The sequence below is a fragment of the Melospiza melodia genome, chromosome Z (assembly GCF_035770615.1).
Source record: "Melospiza melodia melodia isolate bMelMel2 chromosome Z, bMelMel2.pri, whole genome shotgun sequence".
Taxonomy (NCBI): Eukaryota; Metazoa; Chordata; class Aves; order Passeriformes; family Passerellidae; genus Melospiza; species Melospiza melodia.
In genome coordinates, this window is record NC_086226.1 from 42245233 (window position 1) to 42265941 (window position 20709).

Consider the following 20709-nt stretch of genomic DNA (forward strand, 5'->3'; position numbering starts at 1 on the left):
GCTGCCCTTCTTTTTTCCTTCACGTCATGGAGGAAAATGCTGTGCCGCACACCCATCACACGCCCCGCGCACACAAGAGCGCCCCTTCGAGCCGAGCAGGGCGCCGGCCCGGGACGGCCGCGATCCGCTCGGGTGAGTGCGCGACCGGCGGGCAAGTCCCGGGACGGCGGCAACGAGACGTCCCGGCCCGCCGAGCTGAGCCCTAACTTGGCGGAGCGGCGCTGGGGCGGCAGCAGCTCCCGCCCTGCTCCCGGCGGCTTCGCTGTAGGCGCAAATTTGGATGTTCGGCCGTGGCGGCGGAGTTTGGGAGGAGAAGGAGGAAAGGGCGGCAGTGTGCGGCTCCGCGGGGGCGCAGCGGGCGGCGCTGAGCGGGGCAGAGAGCGCCGGGCCGGGCGCGGCGCTGGAGGCGGACCGAGCCGCAGGAGGAGGGTCGTGCCGGTGCTGCGGGGGAGCTCCGGTAAGAAGGTGCTGTTTGTCTTAAAGTTAGTTACGGGGGGATTTTGCGTCTCAGTAAGAGGGTGCGGGGGTCCGGAACCGGGGCACCCACCTGCCCGCAGCCCGGCTGGTAAGCGGTGTACTCAGATGTCGTAGCCTCGTAACCTTCTCTCCAGAATCAACAGTTACACCAACTTAAAATAAGATTTGGTAAGGGGAATCGGGGTTGATGTGATGTTGGCATTTTTTCGTTTCCCAGTAAATCGTTCAGAATGTTCATGTAGCTGTGTTCGAATTTGCCAAGTGCACTTTGTTTTTTCTTTAATATGGAAAGAGGTTCTTTTTCCTTGTGAAGAAACAGAAAGTAACAATAGGAAGAACTTGGCAGAACTTCTTTTTTTTTCCTCGAAGAGAGACAGTAGCAGCTTGTCCCTTATTATTGGGTGCACAGATTTACTAATGCTTGAATAAGGCTTAGAAATAGAAGACCTCATGGGGGACTTGCACTGTGTCCCATCTAAGGATCTGCTCCACTGAGCATCCTCTGACTCATTCCAAATGTCTAATCCGTAAACCAACCTGTTTCATTTTGAGATAGGCATGTTTCCTTAATAGTAGCCTTTTTGCATAAATCAATTTCCTTAGTAGTAATCCTTTTGCATTTGCTTATTTGTGAGAGAAACAGCTGAGGGGTAGAGATGGTAGATAAACTTGCTACTGATGTGGAGGTGATTAACAGGAAAGAGCTGCTTGCTTCTTTCAGCCAGAGAATTACAAGAGTCAAGTGACACTGGGAGGCAGAAGATGGAAAACAAGTACAAGACAGTGGGTTTTTACACTACGCTCAAGTGAGCTGTAGTGTGTTACCCCCCCACCCACACACTCCCTAGTGTCTGCGAGTCAGAAAGCTCATGTAGGTCCAAAAATGACTGGGTGAAAGAATTCAAAATTTCACAAGAAACAGACATTTGTAACCTGTCTTTGAAAACTTCTAAGCTGTAAGGAAATGGATCTGGAAAGGACATATGGAGAAGATGTTAAAGAGTATTCATTCTTTCTCCTGTTTCCAAGCATCAGCTCTTGACTACTATGAGACAACATCTTGGGCTGGATGGGCTCCATGGATATGATGTAGTTGTTCTTTCATGCACATAGCTTTTCTGAGATGATAATAGAAAGGGAAGTGAAATGCTACAACATTTGTACGACTGTGGTTTCTGGTTTTGTACATCTGATAGTGTTGGGTTTTGGCCCTGTTCCCACGTATTTTTCTGTATGCTGCCCAGCTGTAAAGGCATTGAAAGATTACCAACAAACCTGGCTAATGCATTTGACATCTGTGTAGTATAAATTAGTAATTCCTAGGGATTATAACTTTCTGAAAAGCAGTAATGGCGATAAGGAGTACATTCAAGTTTCAGTTGCTTGGGTTGGCACCTCTGTGTGTTATTACACTGGGTATTCAGACCCCCAAGAAAGGGATCCACACACTGAAAACTGCATGTGTACCAGGTTCCGTAAGTTTTGTGGTTCTTAACCTATACTATGCATGCTATTTTATGGTCTAATATGTGCAAATTATTCTAGTCAGTCAACAGGCTGGCTGTGACCATCCTATAAATGCCTTGCTGAGGGGCAGGAGACTGTATCTGAAATGAGTAGTCCAGGTAAGTTCAGAGGAATTAAGCTTAAAGCATTTACGTGGGTGGCAGTTACAGCTACAGAGTCATTAGGAATCATATGGTGACTCCAGCTTTTGAGGTCTTCCAAGAAATATTGATAAAGGAACTAAGAAATGTACCAGATGAGTCATAAAAAGCTCATTTCTGCAACATAAACAGCGGGGTGCTGAATCCAGCAAGGGAGTACATTTTGCGTAATTGTCAACAAGTCAAGCCTCATCAGGCTCTCCCTGAAACACTCGAGGAAGGCTTCTCCAGGGTCTGCAGTGTGATCAGGCACGAGGCAGAGATTGCTCTGCTTTTAGTACAAAGACAACTGTGAAGAAAGAGGAGGTATTTAATTGCCCCAACCCAGATAAAGGCAGGTGGTGGGGTAGATACCAGCCTGTCAGAGATCCACCCATCCTCCTGCAACAGGCTCTGTTGTATTATCCAACTGCTGCATGGCTTGTCTGGCGGGTCAGGTAGCTAGCCCATGGCCTGTGCAGGATTCCCTGGTGCCAATCAAGGACCTTTTCCTTTTGAATTGACTGTGCAGTGCCACTGGCCTGTGTGTGTTTTTGTCGTGCGTTGTTTGCTGGGGGAGGTCTTTCTTCATGCTTGATTTCCAGGCAGGGACAAATCAGCATCCTAAATCTTACTCAAAAGATGCATAGCTGTCTGCTGACCTCTTTCAGTTTTGCGTGTGCTGGGAGCTTTTTTCTCATAAGAAAATGTCCCATTTTCTTAATTTTTTTAAAATCAATTTATAACACATTATATAATTGACCATGGTAACCCTCCCATCATACAGAAAAGAGGTAAAGTTGACCCAGCTGCTGTCTTGCCACATTGCATCTTATACGGACAGAGAGTGCCAATATTAAGTATACTCCTTCCATATTAAGGAATCTGGATACCATTATTTCTGTATAATTTTGCAATGCTGAGGACAATGAGCTAAGGCAGGACTGGAGGGGCCCTTGAATCTGTGACACCCAGAGCCCTGTTGGGGCTTATGACACTCAGGCTTGTGACACTTCAGTGACAAAAGTGCAGTTTATAATTCTGTATCATCTGGCAGACTGGTGATGAAGAGGAGGCTGGTGTTTGTATTTTGGTCAAAATGTGGATGGAGAGGAGGACAATGCTACGTATGCCTTACGAATACTGCTGCAGTGCTTTCCTCGAGGGAAAATACCATGATAGTTATTTGTGGTATACACAAATAGTACAGTGTTTAGTTCCTCAAATTTCTTTGTAAGCATCACACAGAGAAAAGTTAGGTATAATAGCCCAGAAATTTATTTCTTGCCAGGGAGACTTTGTATACCATACAAAGTACTTATGTATAGGTGAACTTGCAATGCAAGCCATCCATATCTAAGGAGAATTTCAGGAAGTATCATGAGGACTGTGAATCTCATAACAGTAGCCCAAACTTCTGGCCTTAGCTTAGTGTCAGAGCTATTTTATTTGTGGAGGGAGCAAGGCCTCTGACACCTGGAGTCTTGGTACCTGAAGTATTATGTGCATCTCAGACTTGCTGAGGCTTTTGACAGACTCCTCATGTCCCAGTGCTTTTCTGCCTCTCCCCAAGTCCTCTTTACTCTGCTGGAGAAGGAAATTAGGTTGCTTTGATGTGATCTGTTCTTTTTATGGTGTTCCTTTCTCCCTGCCTTCTTGGTGCTTAGAAATGCTATGTGAGTAAACAAGAATAAATGCTTATACAGATAATGCCTTCCACAGCTTAATAACAATAAAACCTTCCCAACTAACCAGCTAAAAAGCAGAGGCTTATTAGTTCAGACCTGCAGCCATAGCCACCCCTGGGACTTAACATACCAAGCCTCCATGTTCACTATTTTTCAGCTAACATTTTACATTTTCTTTTTTAATTTGTGCAAGAAATAATGCCTTCCCTACTACTTCTGTATGTCCGAGTTCATACGCATGTGAAGCACTGATACTGGTGGAGGCTGCGGGCAGTGGCAGGATGGAGCAGGCACTAGGACTTGGTTTGCCCACTGAGCTGGCAGTACCCATATTGATCTCCTGGGACAGAGCATCCTAAAGAGGGGAAGAGGCCGCAGCAAAGTCCAGGAGGTAGGTCTGCAGCTTTCTCTGATGAGATCTTACTGACGTGACAAGCTGTGACTTTGCGGGGTGAAATGACTTAAGGAGGGTGGTTTACAGTGGGGCTTGGCAGAGAAGAGTCTGCAGGCAGCTTGGTGGTGTGGTGAAGGAAATGGAGAAATATTTTGAGCTGTTAATGGGAGCTTTTCTGCGGTGTCATGCAGTTTCTCCTGTTTCCCTGTCTAACAGGAAATTTCCACCCTCTTTTATAGTGCTTCTCCTTGCCAATGAACACAAATACTGTCCCTTTGGGTTTAATTTTTATGTTATTCTATAGTTTAAAGGTTAACCCTCTCTCCACTGTAGTCCTATTGCTTTAAACTCCCATATGAGGTGGAAAAAAGCTGTTAAACTCTAGATTGCCACAAATTAGAAGGGACTAAACTCTATTTGTTGGAGTATGTATTTGTTAGTGGGATTTTGTTTATTTGTTTTCTTGACTCCTGCCTTTATAGTACATGATGTGCTTGGCAAGCATGGATACCCCCATGTCACAAAGTCAGAGAATTGAAATTCTCAATGTATAAGCATCAGACTTGGGAATTTTGATGACTGACATCTCTGTGCCTTCTGAACACTTTCTTGCTTTAAGAGGGCTGCAAATCCTCTGCCTGCCATCACACAGTAGTACGAGATGCTGAGGGATTTGCTGAGAGACTTTTCAGGCCTCCAGTAAAAGAGCTTTTGTGAAAAGTTTCTGTAAAGCAGTTCAGATTAGTTGGGGTTGCAGAGGGATTATATTCTCTCTTGTGCTGCTTGCATGAATCTGCAGAAGTTGCTTACCTCTTTTCCTGGCCAAAGAGCTGAGACATTGACTTTCCTTACCCTGACATATCTCTGGGACACGAACATGCTGAAATTGATGCAAGATATTTTACTGAAACTGTGAGGATTGCCACTGGAGGCAGCCAGAAAGGAGAATCCAGCCTTTTCTAAAGAGCATACAGAGAGCTGGAGCTGAGTGGCAAACAGACAAGCAAAGCAACTTACTGTCTGCACAGGAAGTTCTGCTGGGAAATGCAGATCCTGTGCAAGAGACAATGCTCTGGGACAAGGTTGTGTGATATCCATAACTGCCAGATCTTTGCTGTGTTTCCCAGATATGTGGCAAGAACATGTCTTTCTGCTTCCAGAAGCAAAAACCACACTGTGCTAAACTGTAGTAATTTCTTACTGTTTTTCATGGGGATACTCTGCTGTTTTAAGTCTTCACGGTCTTAAAATTGGAAGGTTTATAATCTAATTACTTCTAAAAGTAATGACATATTTTTTCACATCTTGCAATTAAGTGTTTAAGTAATTGAAGTTACTTAGCTCTTTAGTTGTCCGTCATTCAGAGAAAATGTAAGTGAAAAGTAAGTAATCTAACTTACTCAAGCAGGCAAGCCAAAACAAGGGGGGGAGATGTGCAGAATAAGGCTGGTGCTAAGTGTAACTGTGTTGGAGGGGCACAGGCAGAGGCTCCAGTGCAGAGCAAGTGGGTGGAAACTCAGACAAACTTGATAGAATCAACTGATTGAGATTTAATGACAATAAAATGCACTCCCACAGAAATCCCATGGTCTCTATCAATAGATAATTTTGCAATGAAAAAAATAGCCCATAGTAAATTAACTTTTCCAGTTTGCAGCATTGAATAGTTAAGAAGTGATAAAATTTCAATTCAGACAGATAGTTTACAAAAAAATAAAATAAACAGCTTAGGAAAGCACACGATTACTTTTCTGGAACATCCTTCCCTCTGTCTTTCCCACAGACCTATCAAGGCCCAGACTTGATTTGTACAGAACACAGGGAAAACCAGGAGCAGCTAACTAAATTTTTGCACAGGGTTGGTCATGCAAACCACCGAGTTTGCATTGCTGTGTGAGCCAGGTGTGTTTTAAACAAACAGAGATATTTTATCAGGGGGAACTTTCCTGAAGTGTTTTTACTTTGAGGAGAGGGAATTGTTCCCTCTTTAAGTTCCTGCTATATGTAGTAATGGTGTTGGCTGCTGAAGTACACTGCAACCTGGTTTCCAAGGAAGGGTGTACACACTGGTTTTGTTTCAGATGTATTTGAGTAATGGGGGTGTAACAGGTTAAGGAAATCTCTTGTTCTGCTATTCTGTTTTTTGTTGTTGTTGTTAATGCTACCTACATGAAAGTACTTACCCTTTTCAATCCCTCTCTCCATTCTTCTTTTTTGTAATTTTCCGACCTCTATTCTGCTGCTCCTGCTCTTCTCAGTACACATTCCTTTTTTTTTTAATCTAGGTGACAGCAAGGACTTTGATTCATATGCAGAGGGGTTTCTTCACGCAAGAAACAATCACTTGTTGGGGTGAAAGCACTTGTATTCCCCTAAACTCTTCCCCCTCTTTTGTCTCCTTCCACAGACTTGCACTCAAACTTGACCTTTTCACTTCACTCTTGCTCTGTGGCAAGCACAGAAGCAGGTGCCTCACAATGCTTTCACAGTGGGCACCATGTATTTCAGATCCACTGAGGAGAGAGCACTGCCTGCTTGCAGGCTGAGGTTTCCAAGAATCCCTGTTCTAGTAACAGTCAACATGTCTTGTCAGTCTTATGCTCTGGGTAAACCAGTCCCAGGCAGATGTGACAAAGGACAAGAGGTGGTTCCCACCAGCTGGCTGTCTTGCCTGGCACCAAAAGTAATTTGTGGCATCTGTAGAAGGTCAGAGACCTCTTTGATCAGTATTGCTTAAGTAGAACAGAAGTATTATAAATGTGGTAATGCTGTGCATTAGTAGAGATCCTGGCTTTTGTTTTCTGTAACTCAGTGTAGCTGAGTAGTTGAGACTGGATTTTTGCTTGCCTACTGAGCAGGTCCTTCAGGAAGGACTGGCAAGGACAGAGCAGGGAGAGAGGCAGTGGATGTTAATATATACCTTGTTTTCCTCAGGAAAGTTGTGATGCATTGGTTATTGCAGGCAGACAGGTTACAGACCTCCTCAGGTAGTCCTGCCTGCATGCCTGCTGCTAAGCCAGTTGCTTCCAACACCAAAGGAATGCCTTTCCCTCTACATGGTGTCAGCTCTCTTTGAGCAGAGATCCCTTCTTTTTTCCTGAAAAAAAACCCAACCTTCAAAGCAGGAGTTTTATCCTTCTACCTGGAGGTACATCTGATATCTTAGCTTCCTGTGATGGACCTGGATGATTCATAATGGCTCCAACCTGCACGCGACGTCCAGGGAGCCTGTGGGCATCGTAGATTCACCTGGAAGCTTCTGCTTTTAATCACTGAAGCACTTGAGTTTAATGCAGCACAGTCTGTATTGGAAAAGACAATGAGGAAAGGAAATGAAATGCTGGGGAGTTGAAAAATTCTGTATTTTCTCAAACAAGGTAGTTCAGATGTGCTAGTTCAATGTGCTCTGAATATAAACTGGACAAACTGGGAACACCTCTGCTCTGTGTGGACAGCAGGTGAGACTTGCCATGCTGAGCAAGAGGAATAGGAGAGTTGGTAATTTGTTCCTGCTATGGGTGAAGGGAGGTGTAGACTTCTCTGCAAGAATGACGTTGGCATCACAAAGTTGCACAGACTGTGAGTCTGGGTGCATTGAGGTTGTGGAAAAAGCAAAAATAATAGTGTGAGGAACTGCAGTAATGCCCTGGTCTCTCACAGGAACCAGGTCTCCATAATATTATTAAAGTCTTTCTAAAGTAAAAACTCATCTTCAGAGACACAGTGTGAGCCCAAAGCCTGCCAGTTTCTTTGTGCTGATGAAGGTAACCTGTCCATTCCTCCGAGCTCTCAAATACCTCTTTAAACATTTACAGAGGGATGTACTCAAAGAAGTACTGCTGTGACGCTGGTGTATATGAACCATTGGAGGGCAGCCAGAGCGGGATCTTGGTTCCCTGAGCTAACTCAGACTTGTGCTGGCCAGAGCAGCTTCCTGGCTTTTCTTTGTTGCATCTGAGTACCACTCTGGGATGGAGGAGCTGCTGGGGTGTTCCTGGCAGAGGATCAGGGTTATGTGTGATACTGCTACCCCTGGAATTCCTCGCATTAGGGGTGCAACAAGGCTATGCCATTGCAAGCAGGGTTGGCAGAGCTGGCACTTATGGTGCAAAAGCTGGGCTTTTTCCTTGCTTCTCTTTGCTGTTCCAGGGATGCTTTGTGCAGCCCATCTCACAGTTCCTGTTTTGGGATGAATTGTTGATCCTTTGCAGTTCCTGGTATCTTGCCACTGGCTGCAGATTGCATCAGATGCTTAGTCTGGGCAGGGTACATAGTAGAGCAATGCTCTGCTATGCTCACATGCATAGTAGAGCAACTACGTTGCAGAACAGGTTGTCTGCTGGTTTTTTTTTTTCAAGGCCAAATCTAGAAGTAGTCTGGGTAGATTCACCACATTAAGTTCTGCTTCCTAACATTAAGTATGACTAGATGTTATGTGACAACCTCAAGCAGTCTAGTGGAAATGTTCCTACCCGTGGTGGGGGATTTGGACTAGATGACATTTAAAAGTCCCCTTGCAAGCCATGTATTTCCATGTTTCTATAATTCTATGAAACAACATATGATGGTGTACAGTTTCTCAGTAGGAGTGATAGTTTAAACATGATTTTACCCTGAAGGAATGGAGGTATATTTTGTAAAAAATGTTAGTCCCAATGAATTAATATATGTGCTCCCACATGGTTCTTCAATTTTGACAACCACGTCTCATAATGTAGAGTTTTACCTGACTTGCTCTATTCTTCTTCCAATTAAAAACAACAGCAGTTCCTATTTTTTTTTCCTGTGTGTTTATGGGGAGGTTGATAAGGCTTCTCTCCCCTTTCTGTATCTGTGGTCTGCTTCCCTCCATGGAAAAGTTGCTGCGCTGGTATGAGGTGTCCAACGCTACCTTGATATGCAGTTCCCCAGTGGGCCCACAAGAATTTCTTTGCATAGCAATGAGGTGATGCACAGTTAATAAGGCTCACTTTTCACTAATTTGGTAAATACAGGGAAAATTCTGTTGGGCACACTCAAAACCAACTTAAACCTTGCCTACACTGGTTGGTATTGTTTCCATAGCATCTTAGATATTCAATGTTATGGAACTATTAATAATAAAAACTAAATAATAGAGGAATCAGAAGCTTCAATTTTGCAATTACCTTGATACCTGATATGTGATAGTGCACAGTGGCCTTAGCCAGAGTATTTAGATCAGAATGCAGAAAAGGTTACAGAGCACTCAGGTGAAATAGCAGAATATTTTTTCAGGCAGGCAGATCATCATTCCCTCTTAGGGTCTGCCTTGGAGAAGTCCCACTGATGCTTTTACAAATTTTTAGAGAAAAGAACATTTTTTTTTAGTTATTAAAAGATACAAATGAAGAAACAAACTTTGTTCTAATTTATCCTAATTTTGATGAAAATACCCTAATCTGTAAAACAACCCAGAAGGTGGATTGTTGCCCTCTGTAATACTTCATTCTCATTCAAAATGGACTTTCTTTTAGAACTCAGTTCAGTTCAAACAGAAAACACTGAAACAGAAAGTATTTCTATTGAGTTTGTGAGACATACATTGACTTGAGGCAATGTGCATGTGTTTTGGGGGTGCCAATCAAATGCAAAATCATTCAGTTATTCACATGGTTCAGAGAGCAGCATGTTCAGGGTTTTCCAGCCTGGTTGCATCTGATGTTAGCAGCACACCTTACCCTTGCCTAATATTTTTAAACTTCATTATCACAGAAGACCCACTTAGAGCCTTGCTGTCAATCAGAAGAGTTGCAATTAATGCCTGAGGTTCATGACTGAAAGCTTTTAGCTGGGTCACTTCCCAGCTACCACATTCCTGAAGTCAGAGTCCTCCCACATGAAGCCTGAGGACCTGGGGACAGGATTTCCTCCCTTTCCTGACAACTTCACCCATTTTCATTTTGGGGTTGAATCTTGAGCAGTGGGCATGGCTTTATGAATTCAGAAACATTTAACACAGTAGCCCTTGCAGGTGAGGTTATGATCTTCGTGAGGCTGAGCTGTTGTTGGTCTCGAGGGATGGATCCTTTACCTTCTTCCATTTTCTCTGAGTGTGAGCAACAGTTGTGAAGGGAGAGACAATTCCTCTACTTTAGTTTTTTTTTTTTTTTTTCATTACTAGTGCTAGTGATAAGGGAAATGCAGATTTTTTTGACATAATAAACTGATAACGGATCTGTTAATCAGATATGAGCGCATGTGTTTGTTTTTGGCCAACATGGAGAGGGTAAAATCTGTGAGGTTTATTAACAGGATGGTGCAGAGGCAGGAGAAGAGGATTTCCCTGGGAGCCCACGTTCGTGAAGGGGCTAGTGGAAGCCCTTGGAAGCTCCCTGGAACCCAGGGGAATCTGGATAGAAGTCTTACACTGTGTGAAGACTTGGGGCTCCTGCTCTCCTCAAGTCCTGGAACAAGCAAATGTACCTCAGGAGTCTTCTCACATGTAGAAAAGATAAGTAACACATTTTACAGAACAAAGCCAGATGTCAATGCCAAGCTCATAGTATAAGATCATATTATAAAATCTTGATACAAAAGATGGAACCTTGCATGTGTATTCTATGGCATCACCTAAGGAAAAAGTTTTTGTGGACAAGATAAGCAGAGTTAGCATCTGGTCAGTGCTACCCAATGTAGGTGCTTTGGACAGCAGTAGGTTGCTGTTCTCATCTGCCTTGTTAATTCATTCTGTGCTCCTCTGGAGAGCATGGTGTGTATGGCACAGTACAGCTCCATGTCTGAGTAGGGCTTTGAGTCTGCATATGGTAAAAAATAAAGTTTTTCAGATGAGTCAAAACCTGATGAGGTGTGTGATGATCCCAAGAGATTTAATCCCTCAGTTTCCCACTGTTCATCAAGAAATCGCAGGTTTTGCTGAAATTACCTTTATACTGATAAATGATTTAGAAGGGAAACAAAGGTGATGGAGGGTTCAGAAAGTAAGGCATATGAGGAGTGACTGAGGAGCTGGAGTTTTTAGCCTGGAGAAGAGGAGCCTCAGGGGAGACCTTACTGCTGTCTACAACAACCTGAAAGAAGGTTGTGGCAAGATGGGGGTCAGCCTCTTCTCCCAGACAACGAGCACCAGGATGAGAAATGGCCTTAGGCTGTACCAGGAAAGGTTCATGTTGGATATGAGGAAGAATTCCTTCATGGCAAGAGGGATGACCCTGATAACTGCAGTGCCTGGTTAAATTGTGGAGAAGATTATTCTGGGAGTTATTGAAAAACCCCTGAAAGAAAATGCAGTCATTGGTCATAGCCAGCATGGCTTCATGAGGGGAGGGTCCTGCTTGACAAACTAATTCCCTTTTATGACAAGGCAGCTCACCTTGTTGATGATGTGATCTTTTTTGATTTCAGTAAAGCTTCTAATGCTGTCTCTCACAGGATCCTTCTGGATATTTCATGTGGTGGGTGAACAGCTGGCTGATGGGTCAGACACAAAGGGTTAAGCGCATGGGGTGACATCAGGCTGGTGACATGTCACCTGTGGGGTTCCACAGTGCTCCATCTTAGGGCCAGCGCTCCTCATCATCTTCACTAATGACTTGGATACGGAACCCAAGACAGACTCAAAGATGTAAAGTGGGACACTAAACTGGGAGGAGCTGTTGAAGGCAGAGAGGCCCTGCAGAGACATCTCAACTAATTAGAGGGCTAGGCAATCACCAATCATATGAAGTTTAGCAAAAGCAGGTGCTGGATTCTGCAGCTGTGGATGGGGCAACCTTGGATGTGCAGGCAGACTGGGGAATGAGATTCTGGAAAGCAGTGCCACAGAGAGGGACCACTGGGTCCTGGTTGATGGCAAGTTGAACATGGTCAGCAGTGCCCTGGCAGCCAGGAGGGCCACCCGTGTCCTTGGGGCATCAGGGACAGCATGGCCAGCCGGGCAAGGGAGGGGATTGTCCTGCTCTGCTCTGAGCTGGGACAGCCTCACCTCGAGTGCTGGGGGCAGCTCTGGGTGCCACAGTGTAAAAGAGATACAAAACTGTTGGGGAGGAGGAGGGGTCACAAGGATGGTGAAGGATCTGGACAGGAAGCCATGTGAGCAGCAGCTGAGGTCCCCATGTCTATTAAGCCCAAAGGGGACTGAGGGGAGCTCTCACAGTGACCTACAGCTTCCTTGGGAAGGAAAGCAGATGGACAGGCACTGATTTCTTCTCAGTGGCAAGACCCGAGGGAGCAGTCTGAAGTTTTGTTGGGGGAAGTTTAAGTTAAGTATAAGGAGAAGGGTCTTCACCCAGAGGGTGTCTGGGCTCTGGAAGAAGCCCCCCAGGGAAAGGTCACAGAGCACCATCCTGGCACAGTTCAGTACTCCCATGGTCCAGAGGTGGAGAATGCTCTCAGGCCCATGACGTGACTCTTGGGGTATCCTGTGCGGGGACAGGAGTTGTAGTTCACTGATTCTTGTGGGCCCATTCCAACTCAGGACATTCTAAGATTCTATGTCTTTGTTTGGTTTCATAGCAACAGAATGTTTGGCTCTGGGCAGAAGCTGGCCAGGGCTGACACAGATAGAGAGGTTAGGGAGAAGTTTGGAATGTGTTGGATTTTTTCCCTCCTTTTTCTTTGTCCAGACTTGCCTTTTTGAAGGAGAGAATAAGAGAAGATTCACTCCTTGATTTAGGCAATCCCTGTTCAGGCAGGGGTGATAGGTGTTGTCCTTGCTAGCCAGGGGGACGCTGGGCAGAGGCATGCGGTGGGCTTCACAGAAAGGCCACCCACATAGGTCTTCTCCCTCCAAAGAAAAAAGCCAGGACATGTTACCTGTTTCCCCCTCTACAGAGCTTTTTTTTTTTTTTTTTTTTTTCATATGACTGAAAACCTCCCTTTGGTTAGGAGCAGTTTTGAAAAGTGATTTTTTTCCAGGATCACAGATACATAAAGAAGGTAGGTAAAGGGGAAACCCAGATTAGACATTGGACTGGGATTAATTTGAAGAAGAGCTGAACTAAAGCACCTGCTTGCTGTGGGGGAATGTGGGATTTTTGCCTTCATAGGGATATGAATGTCTCACTTCATTTTGAGGATGATGAGGCGCTGCAACAGGTTGCCCAGAGAAGCTGTGGATTCCCTATCCCTGGAATTATTCAAGCCTAGGAGAAGGTCCCCTGCTCATGGCAGGGATTTTGGAATGAGATTATCTTTAATCGCTTCCAACTCAAACTATTCAATGATTCTGAGATCTGTTTTTTTCTCTTTCTTTGTTAGCATACCTGGAGGCTGTTTCTAAAACCTGCAGAGAGTTGCTGAGCTTTGGTTTCTAGGAAATAGGTATGTGTTGGCTGACCCTGGTCTGTACATGGCAACCCCCAGGAGATAACATTTCCTTCTTTCTGTTGCCCTCAAATAGAAATATTAAGGACAAAGATGCATAGGTAAAGGCAAAGTCAAGGGAGAAGAGACAAATGAAAAAGCCCTTGATAAGCTGCAATTTGAATGTAGCTACAGCTTGCAAGACCTGACATCAAAGGGAATGTTAAAGATGCCCAAGTTAGTCTTGCAATATATTTGAATGCACATCTCAGTATTTCATTTTACATACACGTGTGAGATGTTCAGGCATCCAAGCCACATCTGCTGCCCCCATCATTTTATTGGTTCTGGAAGCACTCTGAAAAGTTTCTATTCAAAAGAAACAGTGGGAGCTGTTCAATTTAAAAACAAAGTGGAGTTTCGTTTAAGCTAAGTAGAACTAAGTTTACTGCTGCACTTGTTATGTGGTTCTGGTCTAATTTCGATTTGGGGAACAGTGCTGATTACGCTCAGCCAGTAAAGCAAAGATATGTGGAAGAGGATCTCTGTGTTCAGCTTTTATTGTGGTAGTGACTCAGTTGTTAATGGGCTACACAGGAATTTTTTTAAAATAACATGCTGTATAAAAAGGCGCCACATGTGTTTTTGTGGTCACATCCAAGGTTGTGTCACACAGCAGAGAGCAGAACAGATGCACTATTCCTTACTACTGCACCCCTTTTGCCTTCAGAAGGGAACTTCCTTTATATGTTCATACCAGTGGATGAAAGTGCTATGTATTTATCCACCTCTGTCTTCATGGCAAGTTAGAAGTATTTTCCAGAAGGAATCTGAAGAGAGAAAGGAGACTTTGGGCTCGTCAGATCTTGTTGGCACAGGATAGGAAGAAAATTAATTTCCTCTTGAACATCTTTGTGAGCCAGCTCCAGTGTTTGTGATAATAAGAATGCAGTGTTTGAATACTAAAACTTTCAGTTTCATGCTTTTTAAAAAAAACAATACTAATATCTACCATTAGGCACACATTCTTTGCAGACTTACTAGACATCCCTTTGCTGCTCCCGTTAAATGCCTTGATGTTACTCAGGAAAATAAATAATCTTTCCTACTCACATGGATGACAGTAATGTTTTTGCCAATCCAGGGTGTGCTGTACTTCAGTTTGTAGCCCATTAGAAATTTTAAAAAGATTTGGAAAAAGACCAGTGGGAATCTTGTTCTGATACTCTTATTTGACTGGAAATCGTCTGGTTTATTGCCTTCGCTTAGCTAATTCAGGGGAATGAAATTTTAAAATTATGATTAGGAAAAAACTAGAGATTACCAGTGGCCTTCCTAATAAGGTGGTGTTTATGCTGTAGACAGACTGGTGTGCACATATCTTTCTTTGGGGTTGGAATGGCCTCTGATGACTTCAGAGATGATTTCTGTTTGAAAGTAACACTATGTATTTTTTTCTTGCAGAATGAAGAGACACAAGTGGTCCTACAAATGTCCCTCACGAAGGAAGATCTTGATTCTGTGTGTTACTGGGTGGCTGATTGCACTGCTGAAGCTCCTCCATGTCGAAAGACACTTTTTTCCCTCTAGAGGCATTTACTTAGTTGAGCACTTTTTGAGCACTTCTTCTTATGTTAGAAACAGATATTCATACCCTAGAAATGAGTTCCAGTATGATATTAATTGTTCATCTATATATGAACAAGATCCTCATGAAATTGGCAAGAGTTTAGAGATAAGAAGAAAAGAAATAGTTGATTTAGCTGATGAAGATGTTGTAGCAATGACAAGTGACTGTCATGTGTATCGTTCACTTAGGAAATACCAGCTAAAACCTGTTTCTCCAGAGGAGGAGAGTTTTCCGATTGCCTATTCTTTGGTTGTTCACAAAGATGCAGCAATGGTAGAAAGGCTCATACATTCATTGTACAGTCATCAAAATATTTACTGTATCCATTATGATCAAAAAGCAGCAAAAAGCTTCAAATCTGCTTTGAACAATCTAGCTAAATGTTTCCCAAATATTTTCATTGCATCAAAATTGGAGACCGTGGACTACGCACATATTTCACGTCTGCAAGCAGATTTCAATTGTTTGTCTGATTTGATGGACTCTGCAGTTCCTTGGAAGTATGTTATCAATTTGTGTGGCCAAGATTTCCCTTTGAGATCAAATTTTGAACTGGTCGCTGAACTGAAGAAACTCAGTGGAGGAAACATGCTGGAAACTTCAAAGCCAAGCAGTAGCAAAAGAGAACGATTTACTTATCATTATGAACTTATGAAAGTGCCTTATGAGTACATGCAGATGCCTGTAAAAACCAACATTTCCAAGAATCCGCCACCTCATGATATTGAGATATTTGTAGGCAGTGCCTATTTTGTTTTAAGCCGAGAATTTATTCAGTATACCCTTGAAAGCTCACTTGCAAAAGATTTTTTTGAGTGGTCGAGGGACACATACTCTCCAGATGAACATTTCTGGGCCACTCTTGTACGTGTCCCTGGGGTCCCTGGGGAAGTTCCAAGGTCATCCCAGGATGTAACAGACTTACAAAGCAAAACTCGTCTGGTGAAATGGAATTATCTTGAAGACTATTTGTATCCTCCATGCACTGGTACCCACCTTCGCAGTGTCTGCATCTATGGGGCCGGAGAATTAAGGTGGCTTCTGAATTACGGACACTGGTTTGCCAACAAGATTGACTCCAAAGTAGATCCTGTCCTGGTAAAGTGCTTGGCAGAAAAGGTGGCAGAACAACAGAAGGAGTGGGTACATTTGTCCTCTGATGAGCACTTTCTGCACTTAAGTTCTACGAATGCCTTGACATAGCAGTGCTGTGTTCTCTGCTGTCCCTGCTGTGTGCACAGCACCTGCAGTCCTGCTGCCTTGACCTGCTGCACGATGGCAGTGAGGGAAAAGTCCATTCTGGATAATGCCCGGGGCCCTGCAGAGCCAGGTGCCTGGCTAGTTATTTATGTAAAGGAATTTCTCGCTGATTAACTTTTTTGTCACATTAAACCTGTAATTATACTTCAGGGTGATCTTGAGATGGTGAAGTTTGCTTTTGGAGGCTCTTGTGCTCTCTATCCCAATGGAGTATTTCAGAAATGTATTTTACTTCAAGTGTGTTTGTATCTTTTATGAGAAACTCCGGCACTTCTGTCTGCCTCTCCTCCTTTCCTTTACTTTTGCTTTTATTAAAGGAATAAAGGGAAGACCTCTGTATCTGCTACCTCAGGAAAACTGCAAGTGCCCATCTCACAGAAAAAACCAAGAGATCAGCAGGAGCACCAAATGAGCCATGTGACCCCACCTGAAGTTCCACACTTCTCGTCTGTGGGAGCTGCATAGATCTTTGCAATGTGAATATGACTGGATGATATAAGGGAAAGAAGATCCCTGTATACTGCATTGTGTGTACCATTGTTCTCTTCTCCCAGCTAACCTGGGTTGTTGCTGTTCCTTCTACAAAGTGTGTGATCAGGTGCTGTGCCAGCACTGTTGGTTTCACAAGCAGTGAAAGTTGGTTGAAATAGTTGTGCCCTGTTGAGTGCACACAGTTGTGTGTTCTCCAGAGGCAGGATACATGCCTGCCCTAAGGGCAGTCTCTGCAGCCATGTGGGGGAGGTATTTGTGCCAAAAGAGGTCAATCTTCATTTTTATCTGCCTCTAGGAATACCTTTATGTGAAATCCCAGTCCTCTTGAGGCAGTATCCCTACACACAGAGCTGTTTCCAGTAGGTGTTCAGCAGTGTGGTGCTTTGTTGAAGGTTGAACACACAAAGTTGAGCAGTAATCATAAGAACAGCCATATTACAGAAAGGAAGACCCTGCATTAAGTGGTTTCTGTGCAAGTGTCGTGGCTGTGCACTCCCATGATCCCAGGCTGACAGGTGCCTGAATTGGCCCTGGTTCAGCTGTGGAGCAAGAGTTCTCCTACAGCCCCTGCTTGCCATGGCCCTGCCAGGCCTCCCAGCTGTGGAGTGGCTCAGGAGCCTCCTCACAGCTGGGCTTCACACACTCCAGCATGAGGGAAGTGTTTGCAAGTGCAGTGGTCTCTGCAGAAACTTGCGCAACTCGGAAATGCCACTGGCATTTTGGGGGTTTCCCTGGAGTGCTGCTCTGCCACAAGTTCAGTTTTGGTGGTTCCAGTGGATCTCGGAGTTTAGCTTTCTCCGTGCCACTGTCTTCTTTCTAGCCATCTGTCTTTTATTAAGGGACCTTTCCCCATGAATGACTTTGGGATATGTGTATCTGGTCTTACTGATCTACAGATTGCTGTAGTAATGACCATATCTCATATCAATGAGAAATCTTTGTTCCTTATTTGTGCTGAAAGAACCAAGCTGCTTTTTAGACTCAGATTTTGTTTATAGATTTAGTCACAGTGAAGTAATTCATGGCTCAGGACTGGTTTGAGAGTCAGGATTCTCAGGCATTTTTCCACATTTGTGACAATGATTTTCAGTAAGTTCTCAGACAAGCCACCTGAGTTTTCTGTTTCAGCTGTTCCCATTGTGAAATGGGAGCCATAATCTTCTATTGTCTTGCTAAGCACTTTGAAACCTGTGGGTGTTGTGGGTTTGGTTGCACAATACTAGTTATTTAATATTAACTTATTTTGTGGATAATTTATTATCCACAAAACTGTTTATGGAGTCTGTGGCTGCACAGGTCAAGTATTTCTTAAATGTACTGTTTCTGAAATAAATGGGGATTATTTTTCAAGTCTGAGTTGCATACTTCAGTGACATGCCCTGTCTACCCACGGCTGTCCTGACTTGATGTAATTTATAAATACTTTGTAGAAAATTAAATATTGGTGGTATTTACGGATTCATGTATTAGTGCTTGCATATAAAATAGAGTCCTCAGTGGTAAAAAAGTTAGTGAAAGAGAATGTTAGGATCCCAAAGGGCAAAGCTACAGCCTTCTGTACATATAAATTGATGATATATTTGAAATTTTGTATTTATTTAAACTGGCTTTATGTATGTATGTACACATATACCCATTTTGGGTTTAATTGTAATTGTTTGATCTGCCATAGATTTATAAAAATAATCCACCAGCCCATTAAACTTCATTGAAGTGTGTGATTTTAATCAACATGCAACTTTGTGCTGTTTTAACTTAATTGGCTGGAATGATGCCTGTCATTTAACGAGTTTGGAAGAAGGCACCTCGTTCTTCCAAGGTGGTGGAGAAGTGGGGGCGGATGTGGCACGGTGTGAGGCAGCATCAGCCACTGGTTTGCTACATGAGGAAGTGGGCAGTGTACTGATATAGCTGCAACTTTATGAACTGCTGGTTTTCCAATGAATTCTAGATGTTTCTGCTGTTCTGAAAGCAGCTTTAAAGGCTATTCAAGGTTGTAGAAAGGCAGTTCACAAAAATCAGTCATTGGATTGGTGAGGCTGCAAGATCCTCTAGTCCAGGCTCTTGCTTGCAACAGGATCAACACTGAATTTGGGCTGGTTTTCTTGGGTTTTCCTGGGACTTTTGCGGATCTCTAAGGAAGGAGGAATATTTTCCATTGTTTCCAAAGAAAAGAACAGTCAAAATACAAGTGTCTTAACTTTTGAATAGTGTTCTCTCTGGTTTTTGGCTTTGCATTCAGCAGTGTTGCCACACTGATGCCTGGATCACAGTTAAGTAATTAGACTACAGGGGTGGGTAACATCCTCATCATCACTGCTCTTTACATGGGTATGTCTGCCATTGCTGGACCCAAGGCATGATACACAACCTTTCTGTGAGGAAAATGGCTGAACCTAGTTTATGGCAAAACAAAAAGTTTTATTTCGGCTGAAACTTAGATTATAGGTACTTACTCTCACACGGTTTGTTGCGGGTCTCTTTGTGGTTTTCTTTGTATGTTTGTTGGTTTGGTTTTATTTTCCTTAGTAAAACTTAGATTTCCTTTTTCTTTTTTCCTCTTCATTCTTCTCCTCACTTCTGAGAAATTCCCCTTGTAATTCATTTCACAATTTTGAAGTATGCATACATTTGCACATATTGGTTTCTTCTTTATTTGTTCTGCTGAAGAAGCACTATGCTGGCTGTCTTCCACCCATCCTGCCCTCTGCTTGTCACGTGGAGAATCTGGACTATCAGGTGACCCAGTTTTCCCATTCAGGAAGGATGCATAAGCAGAGCAATAGTGCTGCTCCCAGCTGTCAGCACTGGTGTACGTGTCCAGCCCACCATTTTATTGGTGTCTGAAAATGCAAAAATGCTGAATGCATTCCAACACAGACAAATTAAGTAAGGAAGAAAAGGAAATAATGAGCTTTAGTGAAAGAGATGCAGAGCCAACATTTGTACTACTTGTCTTGTTAATGAATTTATAAGGCTAGACATGTAATCCGGAGGATAATACATACCAACATAAATGCCTCACTACGTATTTTCTTTGGCATGGGAATAAAAGAATGTGATAGGAAAGACTAGGAATTAGACTCTAATCTGTAATTGTAATTAAAACGGACTTGGCCTGTTGACTATTTCTATGACTACAGTGTCATTACTGTGGCATTTAAATCAGAATGTATAAACATAAGAAAATCAGTATTTGGGCAGCAAATGTGGAGTATATGTGGTGCACTAATGTGTGTTTACAGTGTGACCTTGAGTTTTATTTCAGGTATAATATCTGTTTTAACTCGATGTTTTTGCAGAACCTGGGTTGTTCTTGGTGATGATAATTTCCAGTCACGGAAGTGATTCTGCAGAACAATGTGATCTGTTACTGACATGCAGTGAATCTGTACTGGAAATACCCCAGTGCTGTTTAGTATTTCAAGCCGACAGTTACACACTCTATCCTGCTCCTGTTTCTTCAGAGCTACATAACTCTTTCATTTTCTATGGCTAAGGGATACTCATCTTTATAATACCAGTCTGTTTTGGAAAACAGAGAAAGCAAAAACCACAAACCTTTGTATGAGGCATTTTTGCAATTAGGAAAGCCTATGGCAAGTTTTTGATAGCAGGAGGAGGGTGGGGGTGGATTCTGTGAGAAAATGCCGGGAACTTCCCAACAGATCTGACAGAGCCTGTGCCAGCCAGCTCCAAGATGGACTTCCTGCTGGACAAGGCTGATGATGACAGCACCTCTGGGATAACGTATTTAATAAAGGGAAAAAGCCATACCAAGCAACAGCAGCTGCAGCTAGAGAAGAGAGGATTGAGGCAGTGCAGAAGGAGGGCAGGAGG

At 43.4% G+C, this 20709-nt stretch overlaps 1 protein-coding gene across 6 annotated transcripts; it reads left to right on the top strand.

The window, feature by feature from the left end:
- Positions 1 to 391: 391 nt before the first annotated feature.
- Positions 392 to 16521, top strand: GCNT4 (glucosaminyl (N-acetyl) transferase 4). 6 transcript variants are annotated; one of them, XM_063180503.1, is made up of 4 exons: positions 400 to 457; positions 4005 to 4202; positions 13443 to 13505; positions 14952 to 16521. In XM_063180503.1, exon 4 carries the CDS (start codon positions 14953 to 14955, stop codon positions 16318 to 16320), a length of 1368 nt encoding a protein of 455 aa, XP_063036573.1. In that variant the 5' UTR covers positions 400 to 457; positions 4005 to 4202; positions 13443 to 13505; position 14952; the 3' UTR covers positions 16321 to 16521. The 6 variants fall into 6 exon arrangements, with proteins under 6 accessions (XP_063036574.1, XP_063036578.1, XP_063036573.1 ...); XM_063180502.1 differs by lacking the exon at positions 400 to 457 and adding an exon at positions 477 to 645; XM_063180504.1 differs by lacking the exon at positions 4005 to 4202 and having other exon boundaries at positions 392 to 465.
- The last annotated feature ends 4188 nt before the right edge of the window (positions 16522 to 20709 follow it).

Bases quoted from the DNA above. Each gene is read 5' to 3' on its own strand.
- GCNT4 (XM_063180504.1), top strand. From the start codon at position 14,953: ATGAAGAGACACAAGTGGTCCTACAAATGTCCCTCACGAAGGAAGATC.